The sequence below is a fragment of the Schistocerca americana genome, chromosome 4 (genome assembly GCF_021461395.2).
Source record: "Schistocerca americana isolate TAMUIC-IGC-003095 chromosome 4, iqSchAmer2.1, whole genome shotgun sequence".
Classification (NCBI taxonomy): Eukaryota; Metazoa; Arthropoda; class Insecta; order Orthoptera; family Acrididae; genus Schistocerca; species Schistocerca americana.
This window is the reverse complement of record NC_060122.1, coordinates 581,196,384-581,214,016: the sequence shown is the minus strand read 5'-3', so window position 1 is coordinate 581,214,016 and position 17,633 is coordinate 581,196,384. Positions and strand designations below refer to the sequence as shown.

Genomic DNA, 17,633 nt, shown 5'->3' with positions numbered 1-17,633 from the left:
ATGACGTAGGACATAAAACAGCGAAACCGTAGTATGCCATAATGCAATAATCTCGGTTCGAACTTACACAAACCTGTGCATAGTTTGTTACATTTTAGTCACAACCTGGTGCAGAAGCCTTATGTTTTAGATTTTCAACCTTTTTATAAGTTATTTGCTTTAAGATATAACTGCGTCGGTCCTTTATCTTTGATAGTCATGGATTCAGTTAGACATGTGCAATGTTCCCCTGAATGTTGATTTTCAGCGCGTTATCTAGTCCTGCTTAGTTTCACGTGAGCTCCCGAGGCCCACCGCACGGCGTCCATGGAGAAGAGGCGCACGCCAGAGCTTAACTTAAGTCTTGGTGTTGACCTAGTACCTTTGTACCTCATTTTCAAAATTTAATTACCCCTATTCAGGCTGTTTTAGTTTTATTTCTAGACCATGCCCTCTTAGACAAATTATAGATTAACATAGACAAATGTAATGTATTGCGAATACATAGAAAGAAGCATCCTTTATTGTATGATTATATGATAGCGGAACAAACACTGGTAGCAGTTACTTCTGTAAAATATCTGGGAGTATGCGTGTGGAACGATTTGAAGTGGAATGATCATATAAAATTAATTGTTGGTAAGGCGGGTACCAGGTTGAGATTCATTGGGAGAGCCCTTAGAAAATGTAGTCCATCAACAAAGGAGGTGGCTTACAAAACACTCGTTCGACCTATACTTGAGTATTGCTCGTCAGTGTGGGATCCGTACCAGATCGGGTTGACGGAGGAGATAGAGAAGATCCAAAGAAGAGCGGCGCGTTTCGTCACAGGGTTATTTGGTGACCGTGATAGCGTTACGGAGATGTTTAACAAACTCAAGTGGCAGACTCTGCAAGAGAGGCGCTCTGCATCGCGGTGTAGCTTGCTCGCCAGGTTTCGAGAGGGTGCGTTTCTGGATGAGGTATCGAATATATTGCTTCCCCCTACTTATACCTTCCGAGGAGATCAGGAATGTAAAATTAGAGAGATTAGAGCGCGCACGGAGGCTTTCAGCCAGTCGTTCTTCCCGCGAACCATACGTGACTGGAATAGGAAAGGGAGGTAATGACAGTGGCACGTAAAGTGCCCTCCGCCACACACCGTTGGGTGGCTTGCGGAGTATAAATGTAGATGTAGATGTATATCTTCTTTAGAAGTCTCAATTATTTGGGCTGATACCCAGGTAAAGGTTGGTTTCATCACCGCAATCGAGGCTGACAGTTTCTTATATATTGCATCTGCAGATGTTCTGAAAACAATTTTTGAATTTCTTAGGCTCCAGGTTGAATAATTTCTATTGAAACAACAGCATCTCCAGGTGCCATTGATTTTTTCCCTACACTAAATGGCTTTATTCAACTTACCTGACGATATTTTCGGAGTCGTATTATTTTCACTATTACGTCAGTGATCTACGTTTCAGAATTATCTGCTGAAAGAGATGCAAAAATAAAGGATTTTTGGACACCACTTACAGTTTACCCTGTGCTATCTTAACTGATGAAATGTCATGACTACTTAACGTAAGTTACTGATTTTTCTTCTTCTTCTTCTCCTTCTTCTTACTTACTTACTTATTTTCTTACTTACTGTCTTCATTATTTCTGCTAGAAAATTTTTATATTGTGTTTTCACATCTTCCCGTTTCATTTGGAGCTTCATACAAAATTCTGAATGGTTAAGGGTACAGATACGTAGTATCAGGGTTGGAACTTTAATAGTGGAAAATATTTACTTACAACTTACACCTAACAGATAAGTATTCCAAGATTTATTATCCTTCAAAGTAGTCACTGGTATTGCATACAACCCGTTGTCAGTGATGTGGGAGTCGTAGGATACCCTTAGCCGCGTCAGTTGCGTCGACAGTTCGTGTTGAAATCGGGGACTTGTCGTGGGTGCGACAGCCCTTCCCATCGCCAATGAACAAATCAGTCAAAACACGCCATAAGCTCCCGAGAATTTTCCTGCAAAATGCCGGGAGAGTATTGAAGAAATTGCCGCCTCTTTGTCAAAGGTAGTCATATGCTGTTCCCCAAAAATGAGTAGCTTTTAATAAGAAGGGGGTGACAATTTTTGCAGAAACTGCCCATCATTATGCGTATATGGCGCCAGTTTGACTGATTTGTTCGGCCGGTGGGACTGGGAAGTGCTGTACCACCCACCATGTTCTCCGAACTTGTGTCCTTGTGACTTCAACTTGTTTCCTGAATTGAAGGAAGAAGTTCATGGTATTCGCTTATGAACTCTTACAGATATTGTTAGGGCAATTCACGGCTCCATTCGAACTGCCAACACAAAATTTGGTCAAATTGCTCTGAGCACTATGGGACTTAACATCTGTGGTCATCAGTCCCCTAGAACCTAGAACTACTTAAACCTAACTAACCCAAGGACATCACACACATCCATGCCCGAGGCAGGATTCGAACCTGCGACCGTAGCGGTCACGCGGTTCCAGACTGAAGCGGCTAGAGCCGCACGGCCACACCGGCCGGCTAACTGCCAACACAACTGGCGCTGTTAATTGTATCCCACGTTCTCCATATCGCTGACAACGGTGCTGGTGGCTAGTTTGAAGGATAATAAAGTTTTGAAACATGTATCATATATTTGTCTTGTGTAAACCGTAAATAAATAGTAGGCACTATTGAAGTTTCAACCCTTGTAACTTTTCTTTTTTACAGATAATAACACCACAGAGTTGAGAAATATTCTGTATACCTTTTCTTCGGTTTGTGACAGCTGATGACTCTGTCTGAGTTTTAGTATTACATGACATTGGTCTCTATGGTCGAAATTCACCACTTATGATGTGAAAATGAATTATAAACTTTTAACAAAAGCGAATGATCCCGGAGGAATCTTAAATTCAATCTTTAACAGATAACAAAGTTCTTAAAGTCAGCAGCGGGGTATTTCATTACCGTACATCTCGGTGTAAAACACTTCTGAAATCACGTCGATCTACACAACAAAAGATGTGATTCATATCTTATTTTGTTCACCGAACACACTTTACTATCACAAGCTCTGGATAAAATAAACACGCATCTGTGCTATCATCTGACGAGTTATTGTATTGTGAAAATATGGGAAATTTATTATTATGGGCCGATGGGAAAAAATCCATAGATTCACTGGCACTTAGTTATTTTACTTTATTCCATTAAATGCTACCTAACCATCCGTAAATCTGCGATCTAGTACTTGCCAAGCGTGAAGCACAAATGCGTCACTGTCATCTAAACAGAACATTGCCTTCCGCTAGATCTCTGTAACACGCTCTGTCTGTAGCGTCAATAAAGAGCGATATTAGGGAGTCACATGGCGGAACACCACTCTCCCCCTCGCACATGTCGCACCAACACTGTACTTGTTCTTAACGTAGGCTTTAGTAAAGGTAACAGAGGCCCTAACTGTTCTCGCCTTTCTCTTTCCCATTTCTTATAAAGGAAACTTCCTTAGGGGCTGAGTGGGGTAAGCAGGTACCGGAAGTCTTCGCCTGCAGTATAGATGTGAATCTTAACGGTGGTAATACAGATGCAAACACACATTCGTTCTTCAAAGTATATATTTTGTACAACAGAATCTGAAGGGACCGGGACGTTCTTAACCATCATTCCGTTTCCTATATTAGTTATTTTTCCGCAATTGTATTCTTTATTGCACAAAAGAGATTTACATTGTGTTACGTGAGAAGGGAATCTGCAATAGGTATCTTTTCTTTTCGCGTCGCGTCATCGGCTAATGACATCTAAGCACTTCTGGAAGGCAGATGATATTTTCAGACTTAAGGGCATATTTTTCTAAGGAAAGAAATTGTGTTTTAAGATGTAATTATACACTCCTGGAAATTAAAATAAGAACACTGTGAATTCATTGTCCCAGGAAGGGGAAACTTTATTGACACATTCCTGGGGTCAGATACATCACATGATCACACTGACAGAACCACAGGCACATAGACACAGGCAACAGAGCATGCACAATGTCGGCACTAGTACAGTGTATATCCACCTTTTGCAGCAATGCAGGCTGCTATTCTCCCATGGAGACGATCGTAGAGATGCTGGATGTAGTCCTGTGGAACGGCTTGCCATGCCATTTCCACCTGGCGCCTCAGTTGGACCAGCGTTCGTGCTGGACGTGCAGACCGCGTGAGACGACGCTTCATCCAGTCCCAAACATGCTCAATGGGGGACAGATCCGGAGATCTTGCTGGCCAGGGTGGTTGACTTTACACCTTCTAGAGCACGTTGGGTGGCACGGGATACATGCGGACGTGCATTGTCCTGTTGGAACAGCAAGTTCCCTTGCCGGTCTAGGAATGGTAGAACGATGGGTTCGATGACGGTTTGGATGTACCGTGCACTATTCAGTGTCCCCTCGACGATCACCAGTGGTGTACGGCCAGTGTAGGAGATCGCTCCCCACACCATGATGCCGGGTGTTGGCCCTGTGTGCCTCGGTCGTATGCAGTCCTGATTGTGGCGCTCACCTGCACGGCGCCAAACACGCATACGACCATCATTGGCACCAAGGTAGAAGCGATTCTCAACGCTGAAGACGACACGTCTCCATTCGTCCCTCCATTCACGCCTGTCGCGACACCACTGGAGGCGGGCTGCACGATGTTGGGGCGTGAGCGGAAGACGGCCTAACGGTGTGCGGGACCGTAGCCCAGCTTCATGGAGACGGTTGCGAATGGTCCTCGCCGATACCCCAGGAGCAACAGTGTCCCTAATTTGCTGGGAAGTGGCGGTGCGGTCCCCTACGGCACTGCGTAGTATCCTACGGTCTTGGCGTGCATCCGTGCGTCGCTGCGGTCCGGTCCCAGGTCGACGGGCACGTGCACCTTCCGCCGACCACTGGCGACAACATCGATGTACTGTGGAGACCTCACGCCCCACGTATTCAGCAATTCGGCGGTACGTCCACCCGGCCTCCCGCATGCCCACTATACGCCCTCGCTCAAAGTCCGTCAATTGCACATACGGTTCACGTCCACGCTGTCGCGGCATGCTACCAGTGTTAAAGACTGCGATGGAGCTCCGTATGCCACGGCAAACTGGCTGACACTGACGGCGGCGGTGCACAAATGCTGCGCAGCTAGCGCCATTCGACGGCCAACACCGCGGTTCCTGGTGTGTCCGCTGTGCTGTGCGTGTGATCATTGCTTGTACAGCCCTCTCGCAGTGTCCGGAGCAAGTATGGTGGGTCTGACACACCGGTGGCAATGTGTTCTTTTTTCCATTTCCAGGAGTGTACATTATTTCCCTTATTATTTTATAAAATATTCTTTTTATTGTGTGAAATCTGTAAACGATCAGTATGGAGCAATGTTTAAATACAAATTAATTTAATAACCAGTAAATTCACTCGTTCCACGTCACTACGATACATTGCACAAGTGAGGCAAGGGATGCGCAATCAATCACATTACTAAACAGGTGAAATCATTGTGAAATTTAAAATTATATTTGTAAATGTACTAAATTAGACGCGCGGGGGCTCATCTGTCAACTGACGGGATTATTTTGAAAATACTTTGCTGTTGTGTATTTCATTATATAGCGTGAACTGAGGTGAGTTCTCTCAGCTGAGTTCTCTAGGGGAAGATATCTGAACAAATAATAATTTGTTTCTATGTAGGCCTGGCAATCTATCAGTCGCCGGCAAGGTAGCTCAGCGTGTTCGGTCAGATGGTTGGCTACCTTCTGTAATGAGAAAATAAAAAATAAAAATAAAAAGTGAGAGAAGATTTCAATGATAAACTTGAAGGAGTGTCATGTGAGGTCTGCCCATACAAAATGCCGTTAACAATGGCGGAGGAAAAGAAGAGAAAGGGGGAGGGGGGCAAGAAATAATTGCGACAAAGCACTTGCATGTAAACCAAGAAGGTGCGGGATCAAATCCCGATCGGACCGGTGATTTTTAAGTCTTTGTTTAAACTTAGCCTTCATCTCTCAACGCTGTGAGGAGTCACCAGATGCGACACGTGATTCGGATTCCATGTGAAACAGTATGTCACCTTACCTCTGTTGGATAACTGGGGTAGGTTAGGGACACGCAAGTCGCCGAAATAGCGTTCAAAAGAAAAACCTGCACCATACCTGTGAACTGCGAATATTTATTATTATTAATATAATTATTATTATTATCATTGTCATTGTCATTTTTAGTTTTCTATACTGCCAAGACAATAATACGATATAACAAATAAATTTCTATAATACCAAGTTTTAGTGAGAAGTATTTGTGTTTTCAGCGTCTATCTAGATTAAATCGTAATTATAGTTTTGTTTTACTCTGTTCATAGACTTAAAGATAATTGCTGGAACAAATAAAATCAGTAATATTGCGCATCAGGTATGTGATTTTGTCAACGGGGTAATCTAGGTTACTGAATGACTATTCAGAAATCCAGTACGACTTGCAGGTTGCCTATCTAACTGCTTCAGTGGGCAATAAAATTTTGATTTCAAATTAACATGTAATTATTGACCAAAATTAATAATTTAAAACGCTCTTTTAAGCTACTCATTAAAAGGTATAACCTAATGAGAAGTTTAACAGCGACGAAAGTATCACAATCAGAAACTGTGGGTTCTTCTTGAGGCAGTATAACTGACGACACGCAAATACCCGTACATTTTTCATCCAGTATTTGATGCACTTAGTGACATCCAACAAACTTTACACATAATATAAAAAACTTAAAGAAACTTTTTCTAGCTGACATCTACACAAAATAAAGAAAAGAAATGAGTGAATTAGTTACTACACTTTCGCTGTCATAGCGTCACATATCAGGTAGAGACATGACGTTTTAATGTATAATTTCGTTACTACCAACTCTGTTCGCAACAGTTTGCAGACAAATTAAATAACTGTACGAAACGCAGTTAAAAATGGCTCAAATGGCTCTGTGCACTATGTGACTTAACTGCTGAGGTCATCGGTCCCCTAGAACTTAAAACCACTTGAACCTAACTAACCTAAGGACATCACACACATCCATGCCCGAGGCAGGATTCGAACCTGCGACCGTAGCGATCGCGCGGTTCCAGACTGTAGTGCCTAGAACCGCTCTGCCACTCCGGCCCGAAAACGTAGTTCAGGAGCTATGACGTCATAAACATCTAGACGCACGAAAAACTAGCTTCTGTTTAAAAAGGAACGCAGTGAAACTTCAGCATCAGGCATAACTATTTAATTCATTACTTCGTTACTGCCACCTTTACTATCGAAACCCTTTTAGACATTAGCTACATACATCAATGAACGTACCTGTAGAATTACATCATTGTACGACTCGTAATTCAGAAGATACGACGTCATAAACAATGAGACACGTGAAAAACTTCGTTTTGCCTACAATGGACTACACTCATGCAGTATATCATAATTAGTGCACTTACTGGCTTCCAACTAACTTCAAGCATAATTTCAAACCTTAAAATCCTTTCTTCAACTACACGCTTACATTTTAACTCATTTATAAAGCATCAAGGCATTTGAAGCTGTTATACACGAGCACATGGGAGTTCGATTCTTTAAATGCTCGGCGATTAACTGCTTGTATATGAAAGAAAGTAAATTTAGTTATACGTTTCCAACCTATAAAAAGTCTTGCATTAGAAACCTATCGCTTTGCGTTCGACATCTAATACACCTAGCGGCTTTTCGTCATCGTCGCTAGTCAGACTGAATACTCTTCTTCACCGTCTGCCATTTGATACAGACCAAGGGCAGAATAATTTACAATAAGAATAATTTATCACCACGCCATCCAGACTATCTGACAAAAATGAGCACTCTGCATGAAATGCTCTCACTTTTCAAACAGCGTCACTTCCAAAAAAATTCTCGGATGTTGATTGCTGTCACTGTCACAATCGTTGTTAGCTAAAACATTGCTGACTGCCTGTAATTTTCGGTGATCTTGTTGGTGTTCCCTTTTCCTACTGCATATTCACATCATCATGTGCTTATGAATCATTCTTTTCATCACGTTACCTCTTCTACCCACTTTAAAGTTGTGGAAATTTAAAAATCTTTTTACTTTTCTGGATTTTTAAACAAGTATGTCCTATTACACAGATGAATGTATCTATGGAATTTGTCGAAATGGCTATTCCTTTCGCGAATATACTGTTGGTATGTGTTTATAGAAAAAGTAAAGTTGTTGTTGTTGTTGTTGTTGTTGTGGTCTTCAGTCCTGAGACTGGTTTGATGCAGCTCTCCATGCTACTCTATCCTGTGCAAGCTTTTTCATCTCCCAGTACCTACTGCGACCTACATCCTTCTGAATCTGCTTAGTGTATTCATCTCTTGGTCTCCCTCTACGATTTTTACCCTCAACGCTGCCCTCCAATACTAAATTGGTGATCCCTTGATGCCTCAGAACATGTCCTACCAACCGATCCCTTCTTCTGGTCAAGTTGTGCCACAAACTTCTCTTCTCCCCAATCCTATTCAATACCTCCTCATTAGTTATGTGATCTACCCATCTAATCTTCTGCATTCTTCTGTAGCACCACATTTCGAAAGCTTCTATTCTCTTCTTGTCCAAACTATTTATCGTCCATGTTTCACTTCCATACATGGCTACACTCCATACGAATACTTTCAGAAATGACTTCCTGACACTTAAATCAATACTGGATGTTAACAAATTTCTCTTCTTCAGAAACGCTTTCCTTGAAAGATTTCACTCCTAAAATATATAAAATCTTGTCATCTACCTACTGTGTCTATACTTACGTTGACAACGCAACGGGAACCTTCAATTACGAGTGGTAGCAAGTGCTTATAGCTACTATTTTATTCTTGTTGTATCGTTTTTGAGATAGTTACTTGGCATATTTTACAGAATATGTAAACGTTCTTTGACATCGCTTCTTTATCTACTTACAACAAGATGGCACGATGGAACAATTTTCTGCACTATGGAGTGCTGTTGTGATTGTGTTGCAAGAAATTCCTCTAGTTTCGTTCTTGCTCTCGGTATGCTGCATTCAAAGTTAAATCAACTTACGTTGAGAACAGCGAATTCTTCTACTTGGATGATACTGTGGCGCAAGAATTCACTGAGAGAGTTGTCGGCAAATAACTGGGACGCCACTAATTGTTACGCTATACGATGTTGCAGTCCGTATGTTATTTCGAATTACGATGCAAAGTTCCTTCGGACATGCATGCATGTTCGAAGGACGTTCCATTATACAGCTAATGGTTGTCCACATTCCGAACGGCGAATACATTTCATGTATTTCATAACGACTGCAGTCGCCGCATTGCCTGTTCCTTGTGACATACATGCGTGTCTGACGGAACTTTGCATCTTAATACGGAATAACACAGGCACAGCAATATCATATTTATCCCCCGACATATAGCAAGCGGCTTTCAAGTAAAATGTCTCCCCTGTACTGCAATACTGTTACCGTACGGGTTGCATAAGAGTGTGCATGAGGCGTGGATGACGGTTTAAAATACAATTTCTCGCAATATCAACTCGCCAAAAATCAAATTTTAACTGTTCACAAGTTCTATATGAGCTCGCAGTCCCCACGTGCTACTGCACGAAATGATTTACCCAAACATTACACAACACAAAACCCTTCAATGGGCCCTCGTAAATGTGGTCGGTCGTACACGTTTGGCTACATTTCGTCTATGGGCCGCCAACTCTCATTCATCACAGCGCACCCAATATCCCACGAAAGTATTTATTATATATGCTGGGAGGATTTGTTATGAAAAAATCTGGGACACACGTATTTTTTTTTAAATTTTACAAACCCGAGTTTTATTTCCAACAAGCACACAGAAAAATCGCAAGTCGCACGGTCCACAAGAATTCCAGAGCCTGGCCGAGAAAGACCTTGGAGGCGGTTGAATTAACCAATATAAACTGCGTGAATTATCTTAGAAAACTGGTAAAGTTCTACAGACTATCAAACTATAAATGCCGCAATGGCTAGAGGCTGAAACCTTATAAGTGAGGTTTGCATTACCCGCAGCTCGAAAAGTAACAAGTTCATCAGACGCTGAATAATAATATATCCCCGAAAGCAGAAACTCTGAATAAATCACACATGCGAACTGGCGGATATTTCACGGCTCATCAGACAGAACTTTCTCCTAACACAACCCGACCGCTTCCAACGGCGTCCGAAGCTAAACTCCCCTCCAAAGAGCTGCTGTTCACCCAGGAAAGCTCGGTCAAACATCACTGAAGTCATTTAAACTACTGGAAATGAAAATAGCTGAAATTGTTAATTTTAATATTTTATACACATATGACATATCTAATCACACGAAAATTTTCCGAGAAATATTTTGCTGTTATCAGTTTTCTTTTATCTACCATAGTTTATTTATAACAATAATTTCTATTGTTTTCCTCCGTTTTCGGATTTTTAAGTGTAAATATTAATAATTGATTTAAATTAATAATTAAATAATAATAAATAATGAAGAAATAAATAAAATAAATTAATAATTAATAATAATAATAAATTCAATAATTTCGTATATATCTAACTTTTACTGTACTGCCACTACTTTCAATATTTCTCCATTTATTTCGTAAGAAAAGCTGTTTTTTAATTTCGCGAAATCCACTTTTCTGTCTCATTTAGATGTGTGGATAATCTCAGTAAATCTACTACTACAGTCCGATACAGCCCTCCAGGCTGTATTCGTACACACCTCATTTGCTTTAATCGGATAATGCGTTGCCGAGATATTCACTTTCACAGTTCCGGAATTATTTATAAAATTCAACTTACAATAACTTATAAACTAATACGGATATGAAAGGCGCGTCTCCACACGCTTAATCGTCCCTCTTTTCATTTCCAATGTACCTATGGCTCTTCAGTGACACATATGCCTCACTATTTATTGATTTTAAAATAATCCTTAATTTTGCACTGAACGCGAGAAGCGGCTATGAGAAATAAGCTGCCATTGTGCTGCCCAACGGACGGGTTTCCCGGTAACACGATCACCTTATCGGCCGTTGGAAGTCCAGAGGCAACACCATCTGCGGAGCATCGTGTGAAACTGGCCCTCCACGTGCTCTTGTAAAGCTGATTTCAGCTGTCAACACGAATATGGCCCGACCTGCCGCCGCCTTTGTGTCCGCGGTCGCGTGTTCGTGATCGAATAAAGTGTCTCCTCCTTTTACAATAGGCTATCGTGATACAATATACATCAAAGATGTACAAGCACAGGTTGTTAGACACATGATTAGCCGGCACGGTAGCTCAACGCATTCGGTCAGAGAGCTGGTTACTCTCTGTGATAAAAAAACTGAGTGAAACGATCAACAAAGCACTTCAAATGATGTCATATGACGCCCGCTTCCATCAAACAACGAAAAATAACAAGCAAAATGAAAAGAAACAAGTATGTTAGGGCTACGGCTCGCAATAAGCGGGAAATCCAGGCACGAGATCCGATTCGTCATTCCATTATACTGTTGATGGTAGTCCACATTTGCAACTGCGAATACATTTAATGTAATATACACTTCCCCGATTATAATATTACCAGTAATGCCGAAGATACAATCCTCTGAAGCAAAAGTTGAAATTCGACGGTATCACTCAAGTCTTTGCAATGGGACACTCCCTTATGGTGGTGGTTGAGATATCATGAAGGAGAACAGGGAAGAAAGAGCTCCGGACTGTTAGACAGCCTGTGGTCCATATTTGTATTATTTCTTAATGACTGGACCTAAATATTTTTTTGAAAGATAGTTTCCTCTACATTCCCATTCATATGTATGTGATCAGCTGCACATATTACTGTAATTCTGTAATGCTCTTCTTTAGAATCGCAAATCAAAGGTATGACAAATTTTCAACGTATAGCTTCGTAATGTGGACGTCCTGACCTATGCTACTTTCACTACAGCTTTCTTTCTTATCTGATGCGTGTTACTATCTACACTGTCCAGTCACATTAATGTGGCCAACTTTCAAATGCTTCAATAAGCACCTTTTGCTGCACCGACGCTGCGAGACGTGCAGGGAGAGAGTAATGAAGTTCTGGAAGGTACCGGCGGGATTGGGGAGCCACGCAGATTCAAGTGGTGTGGTCACCTGCGCCAGGTTTCTCTGCGCGAACAGCTCGGTCGAGGTGATCTCACAGATTACCGATTAGGTTTAAATTCCGTACACATCTCCGTAGCTGCTGTTTACTCCTGTCATCTATAGCCCGTTGTGCACCAGTCACCTCTGCGTCTGTTTCGGCTAGTTTGCCAAGCACAGTATGCTTTAACCACGGCGGTACGCGAGCTGTTTGCAAACTTGATGCACTAGCTTGTGGAAGTGTATTTGTAGCACTAATAAAAGTATTATATCGAGACAGAAATTGAATCTACGGGCAAAATTGTTTGGTAACAAATGCCAAGGAAATAGAACTCATCGGATGATCTATATGGGAAAAAAAACCTCGTAAATGGAAATCAGCACGGATTCCAGAAAAATAGATCCTGCGGAACTCAACTCCGGCTTTTCACACTTACCACCATTAGCGCCACCGATAGAAGAAACTGATTCAGTGTTTTTTAGCTATCGATAAGCTTGTCGTTCAGTATCACTTCAACGACGTCGAAGAAAAACACGTTTCTTTGCGATATCTAATTAAACTTTCATGCAGATGAAAAATTTTCTGGCCGGCAGGACGCCGTATTTTATTCTGGATGGAGAGTCAGCTACAGACACTGAAGTAATATTTCATATAACGCAGTTATCTACGAACAAATTCTTTCAGGTAAAAATTGTAGTCAATGTATAGCCCAGGTTCAAAGTAAGGCAGTTGATGTTCTTGAAAATATCGAGGGTCCGATATATCGATATTTAAAAACTATCAGTATTGGCGCTCGATAAATCGAAAAAGATTTCGATATCCTGAGGGACGAAATATCGACGTAGCTGCCTATAAGAAAATCGGCTGCACGTTCTAAATATATTACCGATTTTAGTGCTGTATATTTAAGTGTTGATTTATTATTAGATATTCTCTACATAAAAAAGCTAGCAGCCTGTTTATACTCCTTACAGCAAGAACTGAATGGAAAACAATGTACTTTTACGCTTGGCTATAACCACTTTGCTAACAATAGTAATTGCATGTAAGTAGCACACTAAAAGATGTCCGATTCAGTCCCTCGTTAGGTTTCCTCGCATATTGGATTTGTCCGGGACACTTCATGTCGAGTTTACCATTTGTTTCATTTGTGCCAATGCCAGCAACTTAGTGATTGTAGTGGCAAAATTTCGTACTGAAGCTGAAGGTTTCACTTTCTGCTGGTAACACCACGCGCTGATTACGTTCGCATTTTCCCTCACACGTCTCCGCCCACGACACAGACCAGTCTTCTAATTTAGATATTTTGGTCATCATTTTCAGCAAATGTTTTTGAAGAATGCCGATGTGAAGAAATAAAACACTAGATGCGTTAAAAATTGTTCTTCAATGCAACTGGTGTGCTGTTTCCTCACATCAGAAATTTTGTTCTTTCATTCCCAGCGCCTGCCCCCCCCCCCCCCCTAATGCAATCGTACTTCTTTTCTGCCACATATAATTGCTTCACACAGTCAAAAGAGAAAGATTGGAAAAGTTGAAAACTCAAAAAGTAGTAAGACTCCTTCATACAGTGAAAGTAAAATTATGTTGTACTACAACACCGAAAGAGCGACTTCAAATATTTACAGAAAATTGTGAAAAGAGATAATATAAAATAAAAATATCGGTTCTTGATATTGCTATTTTGATATCGATATACCATTGGAAGAGAAATCGGCCATATATATTGATTGTTATTGTAAACAATATCGATGCATTGACATATCGATAATTTATCAACAGCCCTAGTTCAGACCGACTATTGAAATTCGAGAAATGGCTGTAACTCCCCGAATAATTTAACTAATTACCAACGTTAGCCTAAGGAATGCTAATAATTTCTTTTTGTCTCCATAATAAATACAAAATTCAACTTGGAATATTTGGAATACTATCCACAGAATCAATTTAGAAACGAACATGGAACCTTCGTAATAACTTGCAAGCAAGATAATAACAAAGTAAACCCGCATACCCGTGTTAGCTGTAGAATGACACATTGGCACAGTAAAACTTCAGTTGCACATATCCATATGCAAGTTAATTATTACTGTGCCAATGTATCATCCTACAGCTCACTCGACGTTGTGATGTTGATCATAGTGAAGGCACTAATATTTATGTACGTTTCTAGAAACAGTTATTTGGAAGGCTTTTCATTACTTAGAGCAAGCTTTTTCGTCTGTAATATTAAGCGTCATCAGCTGTACGTTTTCAAATAATCGGTATTGGTGAAGATACGTAATATCTGCTTATGTTACAATAAATAATAAAAGCTACCAGGTTTTTTTTTGTATTTTCTTTAAGGAACAGTACATCCTACTACTTTATTCTTTTCGAATATTTCTCAAAAGTACATGCTTGTCATGTGCTGGATGTTCGAAGAGTTGATGGTCTGTCGGTTCAATTAATTTTCGTGTTTTCCTCTGTCCACAGATGTTCCAGTTGTGTCTCTTGAGATAGGAAGCAAACTAGACCCCAGCAACATTCGGGAGGGGCAAGACGTGTACTTCGAGTGCAACATCAAGTCCAATCCTTGGGTGTACAAAGTCAGCTGGAGGCATAATGTGAGTATTCACGGAATAATTGCTAATACTACATCCGAAAATGTAATGAGCTTTATAAAATGGAATCAATAACTTGGATGAACACTTGAAGAGATACCATTAGTCAATCACGTCAAGAAAACCTGAGATTAATCTGACCTATTCTTAAACCCCTTCTTGAATAAGTCACAAATGACTTTCCTGGGGATGAAAAGAGAACTGTGTCGGTTTATGCTTCATGGACAACCTTTTACATGTGCATCTATACTCAAAACGCCACTTTATGATGTTTGGTATATGGTCCTTGGCATCCCACCGACATTCCTCCGTACCTCAATCGGTAGATACGTTACCTTTACGAGACCACTTTGTTGTCCGTCTGTCTGTCTGTCAATCTGTTGGTCTGTTCGACTGTTAAAATGGGTAGACGTGTGAAACAGAAACATACTACATATGTCCCTTGTCCCTTGAAGCTTCTATCAAGGAAAATTCCCCATCGCACCCACTCTCAGATGTTGTGGGAAGATAGCCCATGGGATATCCCATCAAAAACTGAACACAAACTAAGCATGAAAACAGGAAGAATGTATATTGAACGGTGAAAAAAAGAAGCAAAACAGAAATCCTGAAAGTCCAAGCTAAAGATGAGCAATACTGAGCGAATTCCAAGAACAACGTGCGGCGGGGCTGGGTCGGTGCGTACCTCGTACTGCTCTTATTAAATGTCCATCTACCTCAGTACGGCCTCCGTTCGATGACCCTTCACTCTGCTGTCGTAGGTACTTACTAGACAGCGAAAAAGCAGCGATGAAGAAAAATACCACCTAAGACCTACCCTGCTCAGGCCGCGTAACTAGTAGTGAAAATCAGGTCCTACAAGCCCATATTTATCAAGATTTCGGGCGGTAATATGGTGTATTTTTGACTTAAATAAGCGTCCGAAAATTCCAAGACCAGGCTTTATTATTGCTTAGGCAACAATTAGAAATGGATATCAAGTCCACTTTTAGTGAATACATCAGCTATGTCACTAAGTTCACAGTCAAACAACAAATTTCATACGCAAAACCAGCCAGAAATAGATTTCCAGTGCGACCCGACGGAATACGCAAACTAGCAATTACTGATCCACTACTATAAGCGTGTTTCACATTCGGTCTTACAAGTGGTCTTCTATAATAGAAGTGCTCGCCAAATGTTTCATAATGAAAACAGAATATTCCACGCTGTATTTTCACTAAAGGCCGAAATTTCACACGCTCGTAACTTTCCAACAAATGTACCCAGAAACATCAAACTTTTTCACAAATGTTCGTAAGTCCAAATTCCCTTAGTTACGACAAGATCCAAACGCGAGGAAATATTCCTTCATCTGACACACAATTTTTACCGTGACATCTATCATGAACTTACACGTCCGACGGGTAGCGAGCGACTCGTTAGATGCTACCCCACCCTCTACCTATCTGCTTTCAGTACGCGGAAGACAATTCTGATTGGCTGATCAATCTGACTGACCATTCAGAATTATCCATCTAGATCCTTCTTGCTGCAAAACTTGCCTAAGACAATCACTCTTCAGAAAGTTATTTACGTCATTCAAAAATGCAAATGTTAATATAATGTTTAATGAAAAAAATCGAAATGAAAAATAATCTTTAAATTAATTTAGAAACCGATTACACTTGTAACTGATATTCTGGCTGCTCTTTTATAAAAGCACGCACTCCTCGACATACGTCATCACCAACGTGGGTACAATTCATATTTCCCACAGCCCAGTTTCGACCAGTTTTACAGAAAATAATATTGAATTTTGACGTATGGCCCACATACACTCTCATCCATTCCTATTTATTCACACAACAACATAATAAACAAATATTAATTTCTTATGAATTTTATACAACGAAATTCAAAGTAATTAAAGATTTTGAAAAGAAAAAATCCCATTAAATTATTTTGTATCCTGAAAATTCTGGTATTGATTTCAAATGATAACAAAATACCAACTGTTATTATTCATAACAAAGTTTCGTAAACTGAGTGTGGGTTTTATGACTTCAGTAATTTTTTCAATCTCCGAAACTATATCAGATAAAAAACTGAGCCTACCAGTTTCGAATCCACAATAGTCGTCCTCAGGCCCAGTAGCTTGATGAGATCTTTTACTGAATAACAAAAAGTAGTATACTAAGTTTGAAACCAATTGGATAATATGTACTGTAGTTTAGATTCGTAGGGTATATAAATATACCTTCGTAGTACATGACACAGTAGCCCGTTCTCAATCTGGCTCGTAGACACAGTTGTGCAGCCTGCTTTCAGCCACCTGCTCCAGGTCTGCGTATCTTACTGCAACAAATGTTATCCCGCAATAATTACCCACGTTACAAACGGAGTAGTACTTTTGTGGTAACGTTGTTGGTCTGAAAAGTGGAAGATCTGCGTTCAGATCTGCTTCCTGCCCATATATCTTTTTCTCACAATACTATGAACTGTCCGTGCGGTTATGTCTGTTCGTTGTGTTCACACTTGTGTGTGTGTTGTCTGTGTCGTTGTGTGACGTACGTTTGCAACAACGAGGTGTGAGGAAGGGACTTCCAGACGTACGTACCTCCTGTATGTTCTACACAAGTACCACATGGTATGACACTCTCGTCCCGGTTTTTGGAAGTTTTGACTCTTGAATTTTTTCGTTCTAAAATTTTCACACCTGTTTATTTGTTGTTTTTCATTTCAGTGAGAGCTCTAGGCAGAATCTCACCTCCTCTTACTATTTATAACATTTACTTGCAATGGCAATATATTCTTACTCATATTCCATAACCCCCCCCCCCCCCCTCAAGAACCATGGACATTGCCGTTGGTGGGGAGGCTTGCGTGCCTCAGCGATACAGATAGCCGTACCGTAGGTG

General features: G+C 40.7%; 1 protein-coding gene across 1 annotated transcript in view; it reads left to right on the top strand.

Annotated features, from left to right (window-relative positions):
• Positions 1-17,633, top strand: part of LOC124613625 (nephrin-like) — a 715,499-nt gene that overhangs the window by 649,316 nt on the left and 48,550 nt on the right. Inside the window, exon 8 of the mRNA XM_047142340.1 lies at positions 14,606-14,736. Within this exon, the coding sequence (XP_046998296.1) occupies positions 14,606-14,736 (131 nt within the window). The remainder of the gene's footprint in view (positions 1-14,605; positions 14,737-17,633) is intronic.